This window comes from Equus caballus, chromosome 9 (genome assembly GCF_041296265.1).
Source record: "Equus caballus isolate H_3958 breed thoroughbred chromosome 9, TB-T2T, whole genome shotgun sequence".
Classification (NCBI taxonomy): domain Eukaryota; kingdom Metazoa; phylum Chordata; class Mammalia; order Perissodactyla; family Equidae; genus Equus; species Equus caballus.
This window is the reverse complement of record NC_091692.1, coordinates 28,710,666-28,735,276: the sequence shown is the minus strand read 5'-3', so window position 1 is coordinate 28,735,276 and position 24,611 is coordinate 28,710,666. Positions and strand designations below refer to the sequence as shown.

Here is a 24,611-nt window from a genome sequence, read left to right as displayed (position 1 = left end):
ATTTAGGTTGTTTCCATATAATGGCTATTGTGAATAACACTGCAATAAACATGAGAGTTTATGTACCTCTTTGATATCCTGTTTTCATTTCCTTTGGGTGTATACCCAGAAGTGGAATTGCTAAATCATATGGTACTTCTATTTTTAATTTTTTGCGGGATGTCTGTGTTGTTTTCCATAGTGGCTGCACCAATTTACATTCTCACCAACAGGGTACAAGGATTCCCTTTATTCCGTATCCCCACCAACACTTGTTATCTTCTATCTTCTTGATGATAGACATTCTAACAAATGTGAGGTGATACCTCATTGATTTTGATTTGCATTTCCCTGATGATTAGTGCTGTTGAGCATCATTTCATGTACTTGTTGGCCATTTGGATGTCTTGTTTAGAAAATGTCTATTTAATTTCTTTGTCCAGTTTTTGGGTCTTTTTGGTGAGATAGATTGTCCCTGAGCTAACATCTGTGCCAATCTTCCTCCATTCTGCATGTGAGACACTACCACAGAGTGGTTTGACAAGTGGTGTGTATGTCTATGCCTATGCTCTGAACTCACGAACCCTGGGTCACTGAAGCTGAGCAAGTGAACCTAACCACTACACCACCAGGCTGGCCTCTATCTGTCCATTTTTTAATCAGATTTTTTTTGTTATTGAGTTGTGTGAGTTCATTATATATTTTTGATATTAACCCCTTATCCAATATCTTTGTTACATTTTTAAGGATTGGAAGCTTTAAGTTTCGGATTGATGCTGGGTAGCCAAGTAATTTTCAAAAATGATAAAATTTGGCCTCGTGATAAATATAGACCTTTTCAAATCATTCTTTCATTTAATAAATCATCATATGTGCATTGTGTGCCTACTAAATGTCAGATATAAGGAAATACAGTGATGGGCAAAACAGATTTGGTCTCTACCTCTTGAAGTCTAGTGAGCCAGATAAACATTAAACAATCACACAAAAATATAAAGTTAAAAATGGATAATGAGATGAAGAAAACATCCAGGGCACACTAGACACAAAATAAAATTTAAGTCATTCATTCATTGTAAAAAGACATAATTTCTTTATTATGATTAATGGCAATACAGTAGAAATGGAGAGTGGGCCTACAACTGAGAAAAGGGAGACTCAGCTTAATTTATTAATGAGCTATTTAAAACACTGACATAACACAGACTTTGCACTTTAAATCCTGGAAATCCAAATGACAAAGCTCTCTTGTGCAAATGCCATCTACAAAAAGCCCATGATTTGTTTAAATCTTGCCTTCTCTGATTACAATAGAAATGGTTTTTGTAAGCATCCATGACTTCAGGTGGAAAAAAATGTCTTCACATATGAACATACCTGGAAGACTGTTATTCATTACTAATTACATCATGACTCTCTTTCTACCTCTATCAATATTTTGTCTTCTTTCTACTTCTATCAAGTATCTGCAGTGGTTAAAAGTTGTTTCTTACAAGAAAGACTTTCCTCTTGGTTTTGCAACTTAGCTCTCATGCTAGATAGATTTGGGTTACATTAGCCATTCATGTTAAAATATGTGTTAGTCAAAAAGTACTTTAGAAGACATTTAATTATTTTAACGATATCAAAAACAACCATCATCTCCTGAAGAATGAGATTATGTTTGTCAGTCTATTTTCAGGATATAGTTCAAGATGTATATAGTTCAGGGGATGAGATATTATAGATAAAATAAACCTGTCCTCGGTATTCAAAATACTCATTTATTAAAAAGAAATATGGAAATTTTCTCATCTATATCAAAGGTTGACAAATGTTTGGAAGTTATGATACCACATATGCAATAAATAGTGCTTTTGTAGTAGTGAATAGAGTCATAATGCCATTAAATTTGCAGGGCTTTCCTTTAGGGCCAAGTTGAATTTTGATACTAGTTTTATTAGAGTAGGGAGGCTTTGAGGAAGGAATCTTTCTTTTTTAGGTAAATTTTTATTTATGGAAAATTTCAAACATTTACTACAGTAGAGACGGAATAATGAATCCCCATGTACCCATTGTCCCACTTCAACAATTATCAACATATGCCTAATCTTACTTTAGTTATAGTCTTTCACATTGTGCCCTATAGTGCCTCCACTGGGTTAAAGCAAATCCAAGGCATCATATCATTTCATGCATAAATACTTTAGAAAATCATAATTTTTTTTTTGGTGAGAAATATTGGCCCTGAGCTAACATCTGTTGCCAATCTTCCTTTTTTTGCTTGAGGAAGATTGGCACTGAGCTAGAATCTATGCCAATCTTCCTCTATTTTTTGTATGAGGGATGCTGCCACAGCGTGGGTTGATGAGCGGTGTGTAGGTCTGCACCTGCGATCCAAACCTGTGAACCCCAGGCTGCAAAAGTGGAGTACAAACGTAACCACTACACCACGAGGCCAGCCCCTGGAAACTCACATTTTGAAAACTATTAAAATATTTGAGAATATAAAATATTTGAGATTATAAATTTCTTCTGCATAATTTTAAGTTTGGAAACATTGCATCTAAAAACATTCAAACCAAATATAAAAATATAAGACATAACTTGATACCCTGAGCTGAAATTGTCCTTAGAAATTTTCACTGTAACCTATTAGTTTTATGAATGAAAAGACTGAGACCCAAGAGGATGGTGGTTGAAGTCTCACTCTGTATCAAGATGAAGCTGCTCTGTGTGTGGGAACTTCAGCAGTGCGGTACGACAGCTACAGCAGTCCTTAATCTGTCTGTGGTGGTGTCTCATTGGTGTTACTGGGCAAGGCCTAGTCAGTGCCAAAGTCTCAGCCATAGGATATTCTTTCTTTAAATTTTTTAGATGACAGCACTAAGAACCAAACATACCTGGGCAAAAAAATATGAAATTCATTATCAAGTTGAAGTGTTCCTTAAAGGCAGTCACAATAAATTGTTTATTCTGAAAAAAAAGTAAAACATACAAAGCATAAAGGAAAAATTAAAATTATATCATCTTATTACCCTCCTAAAATACTTTAAATATTTATACTTATATATAAATATATGTATGCACATGTATAAGTTATGTTGGGGTATATAATTTTTAAATCCGTTTTTCAGTTAGTAGAAGATAACATAAGTATTTTTCATAACATTAAATAATTTTAGAAAATAATTTAATAGCTGCAAATAATCCATTGTATAGATGTACCATAACATATTACCTATCCTCTTACTATTGGCATTATTTTTTCAAATTTTTTCAAGTGTAATTTGTAATTGACACTCATCTGTATTTTGTATGTTTTTTAGAATAATTCTTATAAATGGAATTACCAGGTAATGGATTATGTTAATTATTCTTCAAATTGGGATCTAAGTGTTTGTTTCTTTCCAATATTAAGAAAAAAACAGCACCCAGTATCCACAGTAAAATACGGGTTTACTGTTTGTGTGTGTGCTCGTGCTTTAGTGGTAAATTGCAATGTAAAGGTGGTGTAAATTTTCAGTAGAATGAAGATTTGAAGGGACCTTTGATCTGACGAAGGGAGTGTAATTCAGGTGAAGAATGCAGCAGTAAGCCATTCCATTTCAAGCAATCCTAATCGCTTGAAAGTACCTCTCTATGTTGAGCAGAAACCTACTCACTATAAATTTTTTTTTTTTTAAGATTTTATTTTTTCCTTTTTCTCCCCAAAGCTCCCCAGTACATAGTTGTACATTCCTTGTTGTGGGTCCCTCCAGTTGTGGCGTGTGGGACGCCGCCTCAGCATTGCTCGATGAGCAGTGCCATGTCCGCTCCCGGGATTCAAACCAACGAAACGCTGGGCCGCCTGCAACGGAGCCCGTGAACCCAACCACTCTGCCACGGGGCCAGCCCCTATAAATTCTTTTGACCCGCAAAGTCAACATCCACCTCTATAAAATAAACCTTGTTTTTTCTTAGTTATTCTCATTTCTTCTTGGTATATTCTTCTTATATTTGTATGTAAATATACTAAAAAATGGATTCTTAGTGTTTCTTTTTAGTATATTCTCTTCTATTTCAAATATGTTGTTTTAATAGTGCCTCCTAATGCATGTTTTCAAAATTCTTTACCTTTATGAATATTCATTTTAAAGTGTGAGTCTCCAAGTAGGAGCCTGCCTTCTCATGGTATTCCTTTAATGTGGACCCTATGCATCTGTTAATATAGTCTCGGCTTGTAATACATGTTTAGGCATCTCTATTGCACTCTTGGTATATATTAAGATCATTAGGATATTTTATTCATAATATCTTTTCCCTGAAAAATATGTAACTGATTGTTTGAACCAAATTGCAGACCTTTATCTTGATACCAGTTAGTTTTCATCTTCTTGGTATCAGTCCAACTTTCTAGCTTATTGGAATAGCTTTGATTTTTTGATCCTGTTTTCTATTTGTTAGCTATCCCTACTAGCTTTGTGCTTCCTGTGCTTTGTGTAAATGTCTACCATACCTTACATCAAGAAACTGATAAATCCATGAATAAAACAGGATTATTCGTGTTAATTTTGTAGAAATAGATATTTTTACATTGCAGGAGACCTATAGAGAGAATGTTTAACTTCTTATGTTTTCTAGATGATTTTACATTTTTTAAAATTAGGGTTAAATAATAACCATTTTTCTGATACTGTGCTATTACATATAAGGGACAATTGTTTTCAGTTTTTGCACTACAGTTAGTATAAATCAGCTTTCTAAAACACTGTGTTGAAAAAGTACACAAAAGTTTACAAAACTTGTCTTTTTATGCCCACGCTCTATGATGGTGATTCATGCCTTTAGTTGACCTCAACTTTGATCCTTCCATGAAATATTAGAATCAGCTAATTTGCTATTTTTTTGTGTGAGTAATTTTTTCTTTCTCCAGAGCTTCAGGAGACCAGTAGCACAAAGGTAGCTTAGCTTTTCTTTTGTCTGACTCAAACTGATTGGTGTTTAATTAAAGAGTTCTGTCACCCCTACAAAGAACATTTTTAAGTCATCTGAATAAATTTTAGGTACTATAGAATTTATTCAGAGACCCTGAAGGAGTCTTGGTTAATCCTTATTAATTTGGTTAATTTTCCCAGTTTAGAATATATTAAACCTCTAGTCAAAAAAACAGCTGCTTTTATGGTTCTTAAATGGATAAATTTAGGATCTGAGACTAATGCACTTTGGTTCATTTCCAAAAGATTATGGCATTAGGTTGAATTCATATTCAATTGATGATAGCACAAACTTTAATCTACTGTTCTATATTAAAGATTATACCATATTAAGTCATAAATTTTGTAACGAGTGCACCCTGATAATGTGTTATGTTTGTACAAATGTTATTGTGAAAATGTTAGAACAGGAAGAAAAGGCTTTAGAGATTGTCACCTGATTTGCAGATTAAATCAAGCATGCATGTGAATGCACTTGTGTATGGACACCCCAAAAAACTAAAACCAAGTAACGGTGGCCTCCTGACCCCATTCCGGGGCTTTTCAGTTCACAGTTCAGTGTTCGTGTTCATTGTTTATTTACTGGCCTTCCTGCCTCAGTCTCTCTCTGCTAAATTTAGTTCATCTTCTTTCAGACTGATCTTTCTAATGCTCAGATCATATCACCACCACACTTTGGAATCTTGGCTGGCTCCCTCTTGCCTGCACTAGAGTGTGCCAACTCCTTTCCACCTTGCCCAGTGCTTTTCGTGATCTCACTGTTTCTCCTCTTCTCACGTAGCATCTCATGTGATCTCATGTTCAACCACGTGTTCCCATGCGCAGTTCTTCCAGCATGACTGCTACTTCAAGCCTTTGTACATGCTGGGCATGCTGTTCCCTCTATGTAGAATGCCCTTCCCTTCCTCTTTGTTCAAAATTCTCATTCATCCTTCTACATCCAGCACCAAGGTTCCCTCCATAAAGTGTTTCCTGCACACCCTTCCACGCAGTTATTCACTCCCGGCTCTCTGCTACATCTGAACTTTGTAGTACTTCTTTCATTCTCTATGAATGTGTCTGAAAGTTTAAAATCCAAATATTTATACATCTGTCTTCCCCACTAGATAGTGTGTATCTTCAGGGTGAGACTCTCATTGTTTATCTTTCAAACTTTTAATCTGTGCCACTAATATGTAGAGAGCAATGAACCTAACTCAGTGCCTAGCAAATAATAGGAACTAAATAAAACTTTCTTGACTTTAATAAAAATAATCCTTTTAGATGACTAAGATATTCATAAGAGATTAAGTAAATGATTAGCTTCCTAAAGAGTATCTTACTGACCTAAATCACTGATTAGTCTCTGAGTCTCATGGATGTGCTGTGGAGTTTTCATCAGTAGAGATCTGATTGCACTGTTGTCTATGGTCTGGAGAAATTCCAAGTGTGTTTTCCAGGTTCCTGATAGTGCTTGACTAGAAATGGCAGGCAGGACAGTCAAGTGTTCACGTACAATATGTGAGTTTTGAAAATGAGATTGTGTCATAAAATTTTTATAATATTTTCCAGGTCAGCTACCTTTGATGTTGTATCCAGAATAGCATGGGACTCAAACTTTCTCTGCCTGGGATTGAAGTTTAAGTCTTTTTTGCTATTGCTTGTGTAACTCTGGGCAAATTACTTAACTTCTGAGTCCCAGTTTGTCCGTAATAAAGGAGAGTACCTCATAGGACTAGTGTGAGGACTGAGTGAGGTTGACACAATAATGAATATTAAGTGCCTAGAACAGTGCTTAGCATAGAATGAAATTGTGCATTCCGGTGAACTGTGTTTAAGTGAAAGTGGAACATCTAAACTCGTTTGTTTAAATGCAAGGCTTTGGAGTTAGACATTCCGTCATTTACTTGCTATATGATTTGGGCATATTATTTAACCTCTGCCTCTTTTCTTCATCTTAAAATTGACATCATAATTTGACTGACTTTGTGGGATGAGAAGTGCATATGAGACATTCAACACAGAGCCTAGCATGTAGCAGGAGCTTAGTAAATGGTGATCATGATGTTAATTGAAGGAAACATGCTTGCTGTTATAATGACAGAGATTACCCAAGACAGTAAAGAGAAGGCAGCCTTAAAAAAATGAATGCCAGTTATTTCTTAGTATTTGTTTCCATTTATAACTTTTTTTGTATAGTTTTTTGAAGGAATTTTGTTCATTATAGCAGAAAATTAGTTATTTGCTGGGTTTGTCATCATCTCTGTTGATACTGTACTGTAAGATTGTAGGTGCTGTCTACGGTTGCCTATAGTTTCAAGTCACAGAATTAAAGATAGGAAGAATCTTGGTTTCCTTTTGATCATTTGACACGAGGAAATTTATCTCATTACCCAAGTCTGTAATATTTGTACCTGTAACATGCAGTTGTTGGGGCAATCCAGACAACCAATGCCGAGTAGCTTGGGAGATGTTCTTGCCACTGCATGCTCCCGGATCTCCTTAGATGAGGCAACAGGCTAAAGTGCATAAAGAAGAAAGTAGTTTTAGTTGGGGACTTCACTTCGTAAACATCTCTTGTAAGCAAGGAGGGGCTGTTTGGGAAGTGCTGAGTGATGGAGGCTTCCTTGTGCAACACTGCTGCTGTGCAGTCCCTGCCCTCACAGACTAACCTGCCCTAAGCACCTCAGAATCATTTGCATTTGGGAAAATTCTGTCTTTAGCTCCAAGCGCTTTCATTGCCCTCTCCAGTAGGATATTTTTTCCTGAAATGTTTTAGAAAAATTTTCTCTCTTCTCAATTTTGCCATTTTTACACCTCATTTGAAAATGTATTTTAGTTCCACTTTTCTTTTGTTACTTTGTATTGTAGTAATTCTACCTAAAAATCTGTAAGCCAGGCAGGCAGCTTTATGAAAAATCTATGGACACAGAACTACAAATTCCAGCATGCGTCTGTGTTGTAGTGTTGAGGACAAGTGAAAGATTGCCAGGCAATTCAGATCTTTATTGTTCTAATTTAATTTACTTCAGTAGTTCAGTTTCAGTTGCCTAGAACCTTGCTGTGAAGAGGCAAGCACAAATTAGCTCCCTACAGTTGTAGCAGTTCACTGCCTCCCTACCCTGCCCCACTCATCCTCTACTCTGTTTTGATGTCCTTGGGCTCCATGTGACAAAGGATTCTGTCAGCCTGATGTTGCATTGGATCTGCTACTAATGCCTTTTTTTCCCCTATAGAAGAGATCAGTGAGACTCTTCTGTCAGAAGATGAATGGAAGGTGTTAGTGCTGACAGGAAATACAGGGACTCAAGCCAATGTCACACTATGGGTGTATGGAGATGAAGGAGTCACTGGACCAATAAGTCTTAGCAAGGACAGCTCAGAGCAGCTCTTCCTTCCAAGACAGGAGGATGAGTTTCAGGTAAACAATATTGGCAGTAATTTTGTTCTTTGAACATTTTAAAGGTATTTCTGTAACACAGGAGAGTGTGATTGTGTGTGTGTATATCCTGTATAAAATAAATCTCGGGTCTCTTAGAATCCCCATAAGTTATCCTAATGCCTATTGTAATCGTCAAAGGAAACATTTTTTTCCTCACATATTCTCTACCAATCAGGAAAGTTGTGGAAGAAAATTGCTTTCTTTAAAGATAATTTGGTTTAGGCCGTTGGTTTGAATCTGGCCCCACAAACCATCAACCTCAACTCAAATTGTAACCAGATAATAAGCCATTTAGAGATTCTTCTGGTAATGAAAACCCTTCTTTTGTATAATTCCATATACTGTTACATGTTGCTCAGCTGAGCTGTATGGGTGTGAAATCATTTTTTTTTACATCCTCAGAGGCCGTGTTTTGAAGCTCTGCCCCTTGCCCGTTCAAATCTCTCTCTCCTTTCCTTAGCATCAAAGAATGCTGGGCCGCATTACTTTGAGTACCGCTGGTTGCCTCTCCTAATTTCCTCAGGGCTTTGGAGAAATTTCACTTAAGACAATTACATTATACCTCACTAATGTACCCCACCCCCACAGAGTGAAAGCACATGGTTCTTTGGTGCACTGTGAAAAAGCAGTTGATCTCCCTGGAGAGTATTCCTTTTGTATCCTAAGGCTGGATAAAGAATAGAGAATGATTAAGGCCAACTTGAGTCACCAGGAAGGCAAGGCTGTTTGGGGCTGCAGTACCTGGCAATCACTAATACCCAGATGGTTTCTAGATCTTCTAATTTTGCAATCATTAGAATTTTAGAGAAGAAAAGCAGTTGTCTGAGGTCATGAAGGAGCAGTTTGGCTCAATGCACAGGCAGTCATACCTTCTACAACCCATGCATTTCAAAAGATTATTTGAAGATGATTGTTCAGAACTCACAACACATATGTCATGATTAGATCCCTAGGCCACCCCACCAAAGTCTATTAGTACCCATAATATACCTTGCGGTATATTATGTGCTAAACTGCAAACTAAGTGAGCTGGATTAGCATCCTAGTTTTCCATATATTCACTCTGTGACCTTGAATATATTACTTATTTTCTCCAGGCCAGCTTTTGTTTTTAAATACAGAATGAAGGCAATGACATCAGGAATTTTCTAAATTCCAGAGTGGTCTGATGATAAAAAGAAAAAATATATGTACATTAAGAAAAGCTTATTGACATATGGGAAATATAATAAATTGGTTAAGAACAGAGGCCTTGGAGTCATGGAGACCAGGTTCAAAGATCAACCTTACATTAGTCCTGTCACGTTGAACAGGTTGCTTATCCTCACTAATCTTTAATTTCTTTCTTAGTAAAGACAGGGAGGTGGGTATTAATGCTTACTTTGAAAGCTTGTTGTGAGGTTTAAAGTATGTTTGGGAATGTGTGTGATGTGCATTGTGCCTGGTAGATGGAAAGTATTCTACAAATGACAGATTATCTTTACAGTCACGGAGGATAATGGTCAGTGGCATCAGCATATGTTTTCTCCTAGCTTCTCCTGTTTACTGTGAAGTGAGAGCAGGGACTTACCCAGCTCTAAGCTACTACCTTAATGGGAGAGATCAGGGATGGGTATGAAAGCCCCATAGGAGTCTAGGGCCTGTGGGCCCTAGGCCAGCAGCATGGGCATCACCTGGGAACTCGTTAGACATGCAGAATCTTAGGCCCCCCACCATGTCTACTGAATGAGAATCTGCATTTTAACAAGATCCCCAGGTAATCTGTGTATACACTAATGTTTGAGAAGCACTGATCTGGGGTTTAAGGGACAATAGGACTGGGGCCTCTTGACAGTCTGAGAACCCTAAATGAGGACTGGCCAGCTCATTCCTATTCACTGTCTTCTATGGGCATTGACGTCTTTGTTCTTTTTCACTGGTATCATTTGCCACTTCTAAATTAATCTTTCATTTACTTTTCCTTCCTTCCAATCCTGAAGTGAGCACATAGTCATTTTTGAGGACAGTGTGCTATTTCTGATCAAACAGGCTTTGGTTTGAATTTTACTTTTGGAACTTACTGTGTTTCCAGCTGTGTATCCCTAGACAAATTACTTAAGTGTTTTTAAATTTCTTTGTTCCTTAAAGTCGGCTTTTTAAAGAGCCCTGCTCTTCATGGGGCTGCTGTACAGACTGGAAGAGACCATGCTTGTCAAGCGCTTGCCCCTTGGCTGGCACATAGCTGAGCTCATTGCATGGTAGTTCCCTTCTCCAAAAGTAGCAAGTAGGCAGCCATGAAGTCACATATGTTTGGTAACATGACCGTTCAGTTAGCCCTTTATTTTTTTCATTTAGAATGTGTAGAAAGAGAAAGTTTACACTTAAGTGCTAATAGATTCTTGGGACAATGAAAGGATATCTAAAGATTGGCTTACCTTTCAGAGAAAAACCAAGGCCAGACTATGGGATAACTTCTTACTTCCTCTGGTGAGAAGAGCTAGCTTCTAAGTTCTGCCACTGACAGCAGCTCTTGGAGTAAGAAAGTTGGTGGAAGTTGGCTCTGAGGGATTAACAGTCCTCTTTTCCTTCCTCCTAGTCAATAGCATCATAGTCTTTGACTGGGTGTTGTAATAGCCCAGGACTGGTCTAGCCACTGCAGTCTATGGGGGAAAGTGGTTTTGGTGATGATGGGAAGTTAAAAAAGTGAATTTCTGATTATGGAAAGTGAATATGAAAGAGGAATTATTTTGATGGCTTGTTGGTCATCTGACTGTCCAGCTGTTTCAGGGTCTTGTTCATTGGTAGGCAATGACGTAAGTCAACATAATATGAAAGTGCCTACCTATTCATATCTAGTTTGTGGAAGTAGATGAGTATCTGTAGTAGAAATAATGATAATGACTATATTTAAACTATTAAATGATATAGTGTATTGCCTTTTTTAATCCTCACAGTTTAGTGTCCTGGACATATCTTATTATACTAAAAATGTCTGTTTGTAAATCTGTCTCCCTCATTAGATTATAAATTTCTCTAACTTAGGGACTGTGCCATCACTTTCATCTTTGTATACTTGTGGACTTGCACAATGTCTATATTATTGTGTTAAATAAACATTTATTTAGTTGAACTGAAAATTGTATGCAAGAGACATTATGTCCATTCAACAGATAAAGAAATCGAGGGCCAGAGATATAAAACACCATATTTTACTCAGATTACAACAGCCTGGATAGCAGTTGAGCTCAAAGTGATTCCAAAGCCGATTCCCCACAATGCTACTTGGATTAATAAATATTCTTGAACCATGTCAAAAACTAACCAAGTATACGTATTCTGTAGGCAGATTTATTTCTCTTCCTTGAACTTTGAAAATCTATATCTTATCCTATAGTCAAACAAAAGAGGATTTTCAGAGTAAAAGGAAGTTCTAGACTCACTGGTACTTTTTCCTTAAGCTTATAGAATAGCTATATTTAGCTTTGATGAAAATTGCTTTTTTTTCTTCTTAAAATAAGAGCCCATCTTTCTGTCATTGGAACTCAGCTCAGAAGACATTGGCTTACAGTGAGAAATGTGTGCTAGTCAGAGAACTGAGCATATGTATGTTCCTTATCCTATTCTTTCATCTGACTCCTTCTGCATATTTTTAGTCGTCTCATGATATTTCTGTTTCATATTCTGTGTCTGTGTAGTCCACTGATAGCTTCTTGAGAGGGCTTAATCTCCAGACTCTGAAAGGGTCGCTGAGAGTTTTTCAACTCTTAGGAGTAAAAAAATGCATTTAGTAAGAAGAAGAGAAAGAATGATTTTTGCATTTTGATTATTTTATCGAGAGCACGTTGGTTTATAATATTATGTAAATTTCAGGTGTACATCATTATATTTCAGCTTCTGTATAGTCTGCATTGCATTTATCACCAGTAGTCTAGTTTTTATCCATCACCATACCTATATGCCCCTTTACCTCTTTCACTCTCCCCCTCCTTCCCCTCTGGTAAGCACTAATCTGTTTTCCTTATCTATGTGTGTGTTTCTTTATCTTCCACATACGACCGAAATCATATGAGAAAGAATTTTTTAATGTGCTTAATTAAAAACATTCTGCTAATTTTTTCTTCTTTGCATTTCATCCAGATTGAAATAAGGAACATTGGAATAATATATAAGATAAGGATTGGACATGATGGAACTAGCGAGCAACCTGAGTGGAACTTACAGAGGGTAATGTTTTTTATTTTGTGCTTCACAGTTATTGTTATTAAAAGAAATAAGCAGCCTTCTTAAAGCAATGAGAAAGATAACATATTTTCCTAATTGTTGTAAATAATGTGAACAAAATTTTTGTGGCTATAACACTGTAAAGAAATATGGTTCCTCCCTGTGAGATTTTTTAAAATAGCATTTTTATAGTTATATTTACAAAGGCGATCTGTGTTCATGGAAGAAGATCTGAAGAATATAGTAAAGTATAAGAATAAAAATGAGTTGTTATTCGTTAATCATTAGATGACCAGTGGGGTGGTTCATTTCTTTCAAATCTTTTTTCTATGAATCTCTCTCATGAACTTCCTCACTCTATCTACATAGACACACGTAAATATATAAATGTATATATTTTATATACATTTTGCCATTTTATATATTTATATTTTGCCCTTTTAATAAAATTGAATCATGTTATGTATGCACTTTGGGATCCTGTCCTTTTTTTCCCCGACTTAATCATAGCAATAAAAACAATAATAATAAGTGTTTGCTGAGTGCTTACCGTATACCAACTGCCTTGGAAATACTATCATATTTCTGTTGCTTAACAGCAACTCTTTGATTTAGCTACCACTGATATCCTTATTTTATAGATGAGAAAACTGAGGTTCAATAAAATTAAATGATTGGATGTGGTTACTTAGTAAATTGTCTTATTGTATGCTGGACTCCAAGGACTGAGATCTTAAACACTATCATTGAGCCTTACGTTTGTTTTCAAAAATATATGTCAATTAAATTCTCAGAAGCCGTGAGATTTCTGTGTGGAGGCAGTAATTATTGTGGAGTCAGATGACATGGTTTGAATCACTAGAACATCTCTGCTTTCTAGCTTTAAATACTGTCACTGATTTCTTTATAGTACATGATATGTTATTTTAAAATGTTTGAGGTTTAAGATTTTGAGTACCACTGATAGAATCTAGAAAATTTATCATTTTCCCATTTAAAATGCTTTTAAATCTTATCTGTGATTTTCATTATTGTATCTTTCATTGTATAATGAAAATAATGGAGAAAATATTAAATTTACTGAAAGGTTTATTGCAGCATTTCTTAGCACATAACTAATATAATGAAAACTGGCATTTTTATAGTACAAGAGCAGGTAAATTTGTTGTAGTCAGCTAGGCAAGAAGTATTTTCTGGGCACCTAATACGTGTCCTGCATTGTGCTAAATGTGACTGAGAATGGGAGGAAACCATATGTTGGCTTTAAAGTTTTTCTGTTCAGAAGTATTGAAAGATTTCAGAAGAGAGACAAAAAAGTGACCTTTTAAGAAGAAGAAACAAAACCGATGGAAACTGCAATGATTAGCAAAATTACAAATTCTGTATTTCTGAATTACTGGGAAAGACAAGTCAACATTTCAGGAAAGATCTACCCCTGAGCTAAGTTGGCCTGTAGTCACTAGCATGGCCTGTGCTTTCTCTGGAGCCTTTGAGTGAGAAGAGTGGTCAGGGGCATAGCAATATCACTGTGCAGTGATTCTTCAACAGGATGGGAAAACAACCCCAAGCAGAGGCACTCAGAGGAGGGAGTGCTTTGTCTCAGAACCGAGAGAGGCGTCTTCCATCCTCTGGTTGGTGGTAAAGGTTTCTGTGAAGAGCAAAGTAGGTAGAACATGAATTAGTTAACTCAACAAATGAATTGAGCAATTAGAACTATAATTAAACGACCAAAATAATGTGAAATAAGGAACTTTTCCTACAGCTTTTTTTTTTTTTACTTTTTGTTTAAAGTAATTTCAAATTTATTTTAAAAATAACAAGAAAAAAAGACTTGAAAGATGTTTGGTTTCTAAAAAGTCATTTAATCACTTTTTTCTGTTTTCCCTACTGTAAAATAGGGCTCAGCAATACTTGCCCTGACTATCTCACAAACTGTGACTGTCTAGTGAAAACGTTAAATAAGGCTTAATCAGAGCTCTTCCTTCCCTCACTGAACCTGCTTCTTCCTCAGTCTTACTCGTCTGAGTAGTTGGTGTCACCATCCCCCTAGTTATGTAAGCCAGAACTCTGCAGATTTTTCTGGATTGTTTCGTTTCCTTAGCCTTCAAAATCTAACCCCTCAAAAATCGTCTCTGTTGCTCTGTTGAGTTTGTCTATTTTTCTCCATCTGATTACCATCACTTTAGTCCATGCTGCCATATTTTCTCTCCTGTTTACTGCAAAATCTGCTAAAATAGCCTTCTATCTTCTTCTCTTTTTCCCCTAATATCTAGTTTCAAAAGAGGAGCCAGAGTGATCCTTTAAAAACATCAATCAGATCACATCTACCCCATGTTTAATCTGTCCCCTACCTACCTCTGTGACCTCTTTTCAAACCACTCCGCCCTTGCTCATTGTACTTAAGCCACACTGGACTTCTCTTGCCTCAGAGTGGCCTTTGCCACAATCTAAAGTGAGCCCCCAGTTGCTCTCGATCACATCAGCCTGTTTTGTTTTGTTTTGTTTTATATAGCACATCACTTACCTGATATTTTTTAATTTGTTTGTTTACTCTCTGTGTACTAGAAACTGAGCAATATGAGAACAGGAACTTTGTGTTATTCAGTGTTATAACCCCAACTCCTAGAATAGTACCTACCATGTAGTAGATATTGGATAAATATTTGTGGAATGAATGAATTAATAAAACAAATGTTTATAATACATGTGAAATACTTTGCAAATTGTAAGTGCAAAATGAAAATAAATCATACAGTCAAATCTTGCTTGGTGTTTAGGGAATGGGATATAATCTCGTATGGCTGAGGCTCAGCGTGTGTGAGGGGCAGGTGAAGGAACAAAGCCTGGAGAGTTTCGGAGGCTTGGCTGCGTCCCTGCAGAGTTAGTAGCCAGAGCCCCTACTCCCACCTCTTGGGCCACCGCTCTCTCCCGTGTCTGGGCTGCCTCTGCCGTATGCGCCACACGTGACTTGGATAAATTGACTCACTAGAATAGGAACTCTCTTGAAATTTGATTCTTCTGAGCCTTGGAATTGAAGTGAGTCATAGCTTATGGCACATTTGTTATTATGTTTAGGCTACCACTTCTTGATATGATATGATAACCTACTTGATATGACCTCCAGGAATACTTGAGATTAGCTAAACTAGGCAAGAAGTGGCTTTATTTATTTAAGTTTTAAAGTGCCTTGTAAATATTTCCAGTTCCTTTTCATTTTTAGTTACTTCTTCACTTCTGGGTTCTAGAAAAAACCACAGAAGAGGAAGAGCAAGTTCTGAAACACAGTAAGAAAAATAGTTGTTTTTGAGGATTTTCTAGTTCAGTGAACAGCAGGAAGCACTAGCTTCCTCTTCTCACGAAATCTCCAGTCAAATGTTTAATCTCGGAAGACTCCAGCAGTTTATAGAAACATCCTAAAAGTTGTGCCAGCTTATTTGAACCAGAGATAAATTCATGCATTTGATAGTCCCTCAGTCAATTGTAAATTCCGTAGATGATCCTCCTTGTATAGTCCTTGTGACAAATAGGGTGTTATCAAGGAATGGTACCAGAACTAAGAAAACCTAGAGGCAAGTTTTGACTTTGTATGTGATTTGCAAGAATGCTTAGAGTGTTTTCTGAGAACACATTTAAACCTTATTCTGTTTTCATATTTCCAAATTTCCAACTCCAAAAAGAAAATACTAATGACTGACATTAGTACTTGCTCCCCGATCCCCAGTACCAGGTCTAGTAAAATACTGTAAACACTCTAAGTGCCCAACAAATGTGTTGGTGATTATTTGTCTTTATTTTTTTTTTTAAGAAATGTTATCTAAATTGAATACATATAATAAGAGTAGAAGTATTACACATTTTTTTGTTCTTTTGAACAAAAGTTTATATTTCAGAGTAGGGTTTTTTAAAATCATTTTTCTCAACTTTTCTCATCCTAGTACATTCTTTATTTTATATCCAGTGTCCAGCAGACAATTAGACACAAATTTAGTTCTCAGAAAGTGTTGACTTTGATTGTATATCATTTCTCCTCCAAGAAAAGATAAGATTAAATTTAGGATTAAATAACATATGCAGAGAGTTTTTCATAAAACAAAGTAGAATATAAATATAGGTGGTGGTAATTACTGTTGGTCATTAATTGTATTTAGTCTCAGTCCTAATAGGCAGGAAAGAAAGATGGAGCTTGGGCCAGCAAGGAGGGCAGCTGGCTTACTCTGCACTCATGATCTGGTGTGCTCCAGCAACACTGCTGGCCCTCCCTCCACCCCACCTGGACTTGATCCTTACTCCATTGGGTGTCCTGGTTGGCATTAGAGATAGGCACTAAGGACAGGTGGGGAAAGGACTACAGGGCCATCTCCGAAGGGCTAAATAGGTGGGACATTAGCAGAAGAGGTAAACCCTGGAGAGGAGTTAGGGCAGTGCCAGTCCTTGCAGTTTAGAGAAATGGACATCCTTTTTCTTGTGTGTTCCTACCTGATGTTACAAAGGGTCAGAATGGGAACCACCTAAGAGGAAGCATGCAATGATTGTACAAGTAGGAATCTAGAGACTAGAAGTACCAGAGAGCTTTGTCAGGAAGATTAGATGAGTGAAAGAGAGGCATTAAAGGATAGATTTGGATATAAACCTCTTAACTGATGAGCTAGAAAGTTCAGGATGGGACCCAGAAGAAAGGAAGCAGGAGAGGCTACTTCAGATTGGCTTAGTGGGAGAGAGCCAAGGAGGCCTTTATCTGTCTTTCCAAATACTCCTGGTCAGCTCATCCAAGTAGAGTAGGAGTCAGGGATTTAGACAAGAATTTCTCTTTCTGATAATAAAGAAGTGAGCATTTAGCTGATCTTTTCCTTGTGCAGTCTCTAGGAGGATGTTGGAGAGTAAGGAACCACAAACAATCCCAAAAAACAGTTAAGAATTCTGATCTCTGATTTCTGTGATTAATTGTGATACTACTACTATTACTACTACTACCACCACCACCAATATACATTCTTTGAGCACTCAGGGTATAGATCATCGCTTTTAATTGTTTATGCCACAACAAAGTAGAAAATATTATTCCAGTCCAAGATATTGAGGTTTTTGAATTGACGATAAACAGTTCCCAATATCACACAGGTAGCACATGGATTTGAAGCGATCTGACTCTTAGGCACATGCACCACCATCTTACTGCCAACTGGGGAAAACAGATGTTCTAGAATGAATCTCTGTTTTAATATTCCTGGATATTGCAACCCATACTTGAGAAAGTTTTACTTTGGGAAATAACTTCCTATTTCTCTTTTCTATAAGGTGCTTTAATATTATTTTATTACGTAAAACACTCCTACTCTAACACATTAAATCTTCAACCTAGCAAACAGGTATGATGCCAGTTTTGCAAATGAGGACCTGAAGATCACAGGTCATCATGTAAAACTTTTACCCAAGGCCATACACCTAGTAAATGGCAGGTTAGAACATAAATCAAAGTCTTTTGATCCAAGTCCAGGTTTGTTCCACTTGCCACCTCTCCTTCATTGAGTCCTGCCGTTAGCTACTGTATGAGTGGGCTTATGCATTGTGGTCTTCCAGGACTTAACCTCCTTTATTACTTTAATAATTGAAAAAAAAATTGTGAAAATAAAAACAGAAATAAACACAACTGGAGATAAGATCTATGGATGTATGTCTCTCTCTTTATCTGTCTATATCATTCTATTTAATTATCGAGTTATCTATTATCTAACTATTTATCTTTGTACACCAAGATTTTTCTTTTTTCCTCTTTGTGTGTTTTTTAAAGATTGGCACCTGAGCTAATATCTGTTGCCAATCTTCTTTTTTTCTTCTTCTTCTCCCCAAAGCCCCCCAAGTACAGAGTTGTGTATTCTAGTTGCAGGTCCTTCTGGTTGTGCTCCCAAGATTTTTCAACCTTAGCGCTATTGACATTTGGGGCTGGATAATTCTTTGTTGTCGGGCGGGGGGGACAGTCTGTCTTGTGCACTGTAGAATGTTTAACAAGATCCCTGGCCTCTACCCACTAGATACCAGTAGCACCCTCTCCTTCCTCCTCAATTGTGACAACCAAAAATGCCACATGTCTCTTGGGGGCAAAATCCCACCCAGTTGAGAACCACTGCTATGTCTCTTTATTGATTAAAAAACAAATGAACACACAAATTCACTTTGATTTATTGGTTTTTTATTTTGAGGCATCATGGCTTTGAAGGTAAATGGAATTCATTCAGAGCTCTCACCCAGAAAGCTTTACAGTTGAGTTAGTAGGATTGCACTCAAGTAAAATGATGAAGATTTTCTCATCAGTGGGTACTTCTAAGCATGAGGGATGGTGGTGCCTCAGAAACCAGAGGCTTCTTGCCAATTTTCATAGAGAGTTTAGTGTAGAGGAAGGACCTCTCAGAGTTTTAGGTAGAATGACTTTGTAAAAACCTTATGCTTCATGGGAAAGGCTTCAAGTCTAGAATCTAGAAGACTCCCATTCACCTGTTTATGACCCTTATTTATCTGAAACATCTACTAAGTTCCATCTGAAATTAGTCTTATTGTATCCTAAACTTTGCATTATCCTGAATCGCCACGGAACTTAGTCTGTATTAATGTGTTTACTAATATGCTGCTGTAATATAGTCTTGTGTTATTTAAATATTTTAAGTCTATCTTTCACAGACAGTTTGTAAAATCTCCTTGATGGTAGAGGCAATTTCTTTTTGTTAAACTCTCAATCATACCCAGTGCAGTGCTTGAACATCCACTGTAAGAAATGTCACTGCAAGGGGGCCAAGGGTCTGTATGCCACTTCTCGGGGTCATCTGCATGCAGCGTTTCAGAAAGATGGAAACTCCCCTTCACCCTTGGTTAGCTCTTTTTGTTTAAGAATTCTTTTTACTTGCTCTTTTGAGGAGTATGCCCCTCTATATAGTTTAGGGTGTAACTTATCTCCTTGTGTCCCAAGTAAAGGAAAATAACAGACTCATAATGGGCTCCAGGAATGGAAATAAAAAGATTAAACTCCTTCTCTCACTGCTGAAACTTTAACAAGATAGTCCATAATATAGAGCCTCAACTGTAGAATGTGCATCACCCTTCTTTCATTCTACCACCACTTCCGTCTCTCCAATTGCCAAGTAAGCAACCCCAGCACTGAGTTTCAGGACCATTGGGCAACTAGGGTTTCAAAACTTTGGGCAGAGGGCTGAAAATAATTTTATTTGAGAATTGTATCTGCTCGGGATTAAAAAGCTTATGAATCTTTATAATCAGTCTCTATCTCTTAGTATTCCTAAAGTTTCCATCTAATTGCTATAAAAATAAAGCATGTTATAGTCCAGAGAAAGGGACATTTTCAAATTTAGTAGAATATATTATATTAATCTCTTTTATATTTATGAATATATTCATATATAAATTTGGATAAGTTAATAGGAGTTGTTTATGCAATTTATATAAAGTTTTGCACATTTCTTACATATAGTCTCATCTAATCTCCACAGCAACCATGTGAGATAGGCATCATTCCTAATTTAAGGACAAAAAAACTGATACTCACAGTGGTTATGTGAACTTCTCATGGTAAAACAGTTGTAAAATGATAGATCTAGATTTTGGTCCTAGTTTTTCTGACTCCAAATCCAATGCTCTTTTCCTTGTGTCTTGCCTGGAGCAAGTAAAGACACAATCAGGCATTAGTGAGCAGGTGTACTGATTTAGTTTAATTACCTGTGTTGACAGATAGCCATTTCATTTAGTTATGTAATCATTCATTCAACAAACAACCTAAGGACTGCCTTGTGAAAGCTTATGGAAGTACCAAGATGAGTAGGACAAGGAGAACAAGGTCCCTTCCATGAAATCAGTCGAATATTAGGTGTTGAGTCAAAGTCATAATTGGATAGGGTGCCATGGCTCACAAAGTAGGTTTGCCTAGTCCAGATTGGAGACTCACAAAAGGCTTCTTAGAAGAGGTTGTGTATGAGGTACGTAACGAAGGATGGGAGATTCAGCAATAGTAATGAGTCAGATGGAAGCTGTTTTAGGCAGAGATACAAGTGTGTGTGAAAACTGAGGTGAGAAGGAATGTGGCCGAGTTGTGGAACCATAAACAGGTCAGTATGACTGGAATATAGAATGTGAGGAAGTATCTATCAAAGTAGGTAGGGCCTGATTATGAACTGCTCAATGTCTTGAGGATTTTGGATCTTATGCTATAGGTAGGACTATTGAAAAAGTTGTGAGTAGTGTACAAAATGATCTGATTTCTGATTTGGAATAATTTCTCTTGCTAGCCTAAAAGCCGGCTTCGAGGGGAGCAAGAATAGCAGTCAGTGCCTTATGGCAGTTAGTTCTGAGACTAAGCCACCTGAGAAATGATGGGACCTGCTCCTAAAGCAGGAAGAAGAGGAAGTTAAAGAGGACCAGAGACTAATTTAGAAGATGATCCAGTATCTTAAAAGGAGAGGGCACTTCATCCATTGTGGTTGAAGGAAAGGCAGGCAATTGTGAAATTCCTTCTGGAAGTCCTCTGCTGGGATGTGAAACAGAAGACAAAGGAAAGGGAGCCTTCTTGTGAAAGACCTACGAAAGGATCAGGAGCTAATGAAGGGTCTGTTAAGGGTTCATTGGGCAGAGAGGCAAAGGCAACTTACCGTGTGCTGAGAAGTGCAGGCACATTGGCTGTAGAACTGAGGACTATTCCACAACCTAAAGATATTGTAAATATATGTAAAAGGCATTTAAAATTTAAAAAATTCTGCTGTATGCCTGCTTTGGTCATTAATATGAACACAAAATCTCTTTTTTAGTTCCTCCTATAGATTGCTTTTTTAGCAACTGCTGTAGGTGAAATTGAGAGTTTTGAATCAGACAGAGTCCACTTCAAATCTCCAAGCCTCCGTTTTCTTATCTATAAATTATAAGGATTTTACCAATCTAATTGGTAAAAGTTAAAAGAGATAATTAAAATAAGTCACTTAACATTAATAGTTGGCAAATAATAATTACCTAATAAGCAACAGCCATTACTACTATACTACTGATAACAACAACCATCAGAGTGTGCAGTACGTTATAGCAGTCCCTGGGGTGCATTTTGAATTCTGAGTTCTATGAGGAATTGAAAAATCGCCAATTTGATCATTGTTTCTTTTAATCTCAGGTCACCATGCAACATATAAAGAGCAAGAAGACCCTAGATTTTCCAGTAAATGTGTGGTTATCTCGAATCCAAGGAGATGGGGACCTTGTCTGTGAGCTTCCTGTAGTAGAAGGAGGGCAAGCTATTTTTCCATGTGTGTTATTAATCTTCCGTAGGATATATTACATATCCAAATTGTTTTATAGTTGCTTAAATTTGCTTCTGAACTATTTAGTTACAGAATTTTTTTTTTACTTCTGAGAAAATTGTTTACCCATTGAGAAGTGACTTTTTCAGCTTCATAGCATGAGTCATTGGTAGATCTGGGATTAAACATAATCTCAAAAAGATTCCTTTAGTTCAGCTACAGTCACAGGGGCTGAGGCTATGAGAAAGAGAAAATGTCATGTCTATGCCTCATCTGGCTTAGCCTGAGGCCAGTCGGCCATCTCATGTCATCATTTCAATTTTGATATATTTCCTCATCAAACCTTATATCTTTTTAAACTTTAAGCATCTTGTACAATAGCTTTGTCACCCTTGCCACTAAAATACTAAGCATGAAATATCCTCCTATGTCATACACAGAAGCATAAAAAATCTCCTGTGTAATCTCCTCCTTTTTGAAAAATCTTTATTTCTCTTTCTGAAAAAGCTCTAACCCTCAGGGAAATTGTTCATGGTGTAAAAATGCCCATTTATAACTAAAATTAGTAATTGAAAGATCAAAAATCCCTCAGTAGATACAGACAGTCTAGGTTAGAGGAATTCTCATGTAATGTTTTTTACTGTAGCCTGACCCATGGGTCTGGATTCTATTTGTATGAATTCCCAGGTAATAGCTTTCCTCTTGTTTCTCTCCCCTTTGCTTTGCTAGTAGTGAGATACCATGTTGATGTTCATACTGGACAATTGAAGCAAGCAGAAACGGAGTCTGATGTTTCCCTATGTCTCTTTGGGGAGAGGGGAGACTCTGGTCTTAGACTGCTGTACAAATCTAACATGCCCGTAAAATTTCAAAGAGGACAGGTGAGGCTGCACAAACAACTTTGCCACGTTCTTAGCAATCTCTCTGAAGGTGACCATGTATGACTGAAAATTGAAAAGTGCTTGACACCCTTCAAGTGTTCCTTTTAGGTTGTTTTTAACACAAGTTTTCCTGACCTGACTTCCTAATGTGCTTGGTTTTAGAAGTTGTTCTTGACAGAAAAATGGGGCACACTATACTAGCAATGAATAATAAAACAAAGAAAAAGTCATTAAAAATTAGTGATAGTGTAAGAAAAAGAAAAAAATGAGTTGAAATGATATCAGGGAAAAATATATATGAATATGCTCTGTTGGGACTGAAAGGTACAAAGCATTACTGTTTTAAAAGGAGAGGTCATAGAAAGGCCATTATAGTGTACCTCACATAATAACACAGTAACCTTTCTTTAAAACATCTTGAATGGAGCCAACTGTATTATTTTCACACCTTAAGTCCCTTCACTGTTCCCTTTTGTCCTTTACATGTAGGCATGACTCTTTCTATATATTAGATGTTTGAGGAGTTACAGTGAGATATATAATCAACCCAGTTAATTTTTAATGTTATTTTGTATATGGAAAGTACCATTTGGGGGTCTGAAATTAAGAATAGAGATTATGTAACCCATGGATATACTTTTAAAAAAGAAGACTCCCAAACCAGTTTGAGAGTGCTATTTCTTAAATTTTTCTGTAGTTGTAGATCATGAAATACTTTGAAACATCAGAGCTCTTAAATCTCACCTAAGCCTTTTTTTGGTCACTGTAGATTACACAGAAGTTTTCATCACAGTGAATAGGAAAGCTAGATCTGCTTTGGATGAGAGAAAAAACAAAATTAGGCCTAATTTTTCCTGCCACAGTGAATTATTAATTTTGAACAAAAACAAACTTTAGGATACTATGATATTATTCTTAATATTATCCAAGTGATCAGTGAAGTTATCCTTTAAAGAATCTACGTAGGTTTCCATCAGTCCTAGACTCCTTCACCTTACCACTTTGTGATATGTGGTAAAGGCTCCATCTCTCCTGGCCTCCTGCTAGTTGGTCTGCCAGTGTGCAACATCATGTGATGTTACAGGCTAAGATTTTGCAAGTCATCTTCATGATTAATATTCTTCAGTTCATCACTGTGTATAGCGTTTACCAGAGAGTGGGGAGGATGTATTATAGATTGAAATTAAAATTGAATAGGAAGTATAATTGCAATCAGTGTATAAATAAGAGTAAAAATATGGGTTTGGTGGTATGTTTTGAAGTTTAGAATCAGAGATATAAAAGTGTCTCTGTTCCTTGGTTTATTTTAGATTTCACATTTTTCTGTTATCTTCCTCAATGCATAGAATGTAATGGAAATGCTGAATGATTTCAAGAGTTTGCAGTTGAGAAATTGTGGGAACAATCTTTTTATTTTATTACAGAATGATTTCACAGCAGCCGCAACTCACATCATTAGCCACTGATTGGGCTGGTTGTTGTTATTTTCTCTACAAAGTGTCCAGAGGTGTAATCAAAAGGCAGCAACATACATAATAGACCTAGTTTAATTCTATCTTCAAAACTAAAGTTACTTTAAGAAACAAGAAGAAATCGGAAAGCTGATCCAGGCAATCGTTCTGGACCTTGAAGTATCGTAGTTTAGATTTGCTCCAAAGCAAACCATAAGACAAAGACTAGGGTACAGGAAATTTATCTGGGAGGTGATCCCAGTGAGTTCCTTTGAAGTGAAGGAGAGGGGAAAGTGAGGCAGCAAAGGGAGAAAAGCCAATATTGTGACATTAATGAGCTGGTTACTAGTGGGACTCCTTCTTGCTAGAGACCTTCAGAACACCCCTCAAAACTGTCCCACAAGGGGAAGCCCTCAGGCAAAGAAGCAGTGAGACAGAGA

The 24,611-nt window shown here is 36.8% G+C and overlaps 1 protein-coding gene across 16 annotated transcripts in view; it reads left to right on the top strand.

Moving 5' to 3' along the window:
• RP1 (RP1 axonemal microtubule associated) overlaps positions 1-24,611 on the top strand; it is a 439,962-nt gene that overhangs the window by 299,265 nt on the left and 116,086 nt on the right. For 10 of the 16 annotated variants that reach the window (XM_070222217.1, XM_070222220.1, XM_070222219.1 and 7 more), the window contains 4 exons: positions 8,150-8,334; positions 12,472-12,558; positions 21,713-21,845; positions 22,569-22,720. In XM_070222217.1, the coding sequence (XP_070078318.1) occupies positions 8,150-8,334; positions 12,472-12,558; positions 21,713-21,845; positions 22,569-22,720 (557 nt within the window). The remainder of the gene's footprint in view (positions 1-8,149; positions 8,335-12,471; positions 12,559-21,712; positions 21,846-22,568; positions 22,721-24,611) is intronic. The other 6 variants (XM_070222225.1, XM_070222224.1, XM_070222223.1 and 3 more) reach the window with 2 other exon arrangements.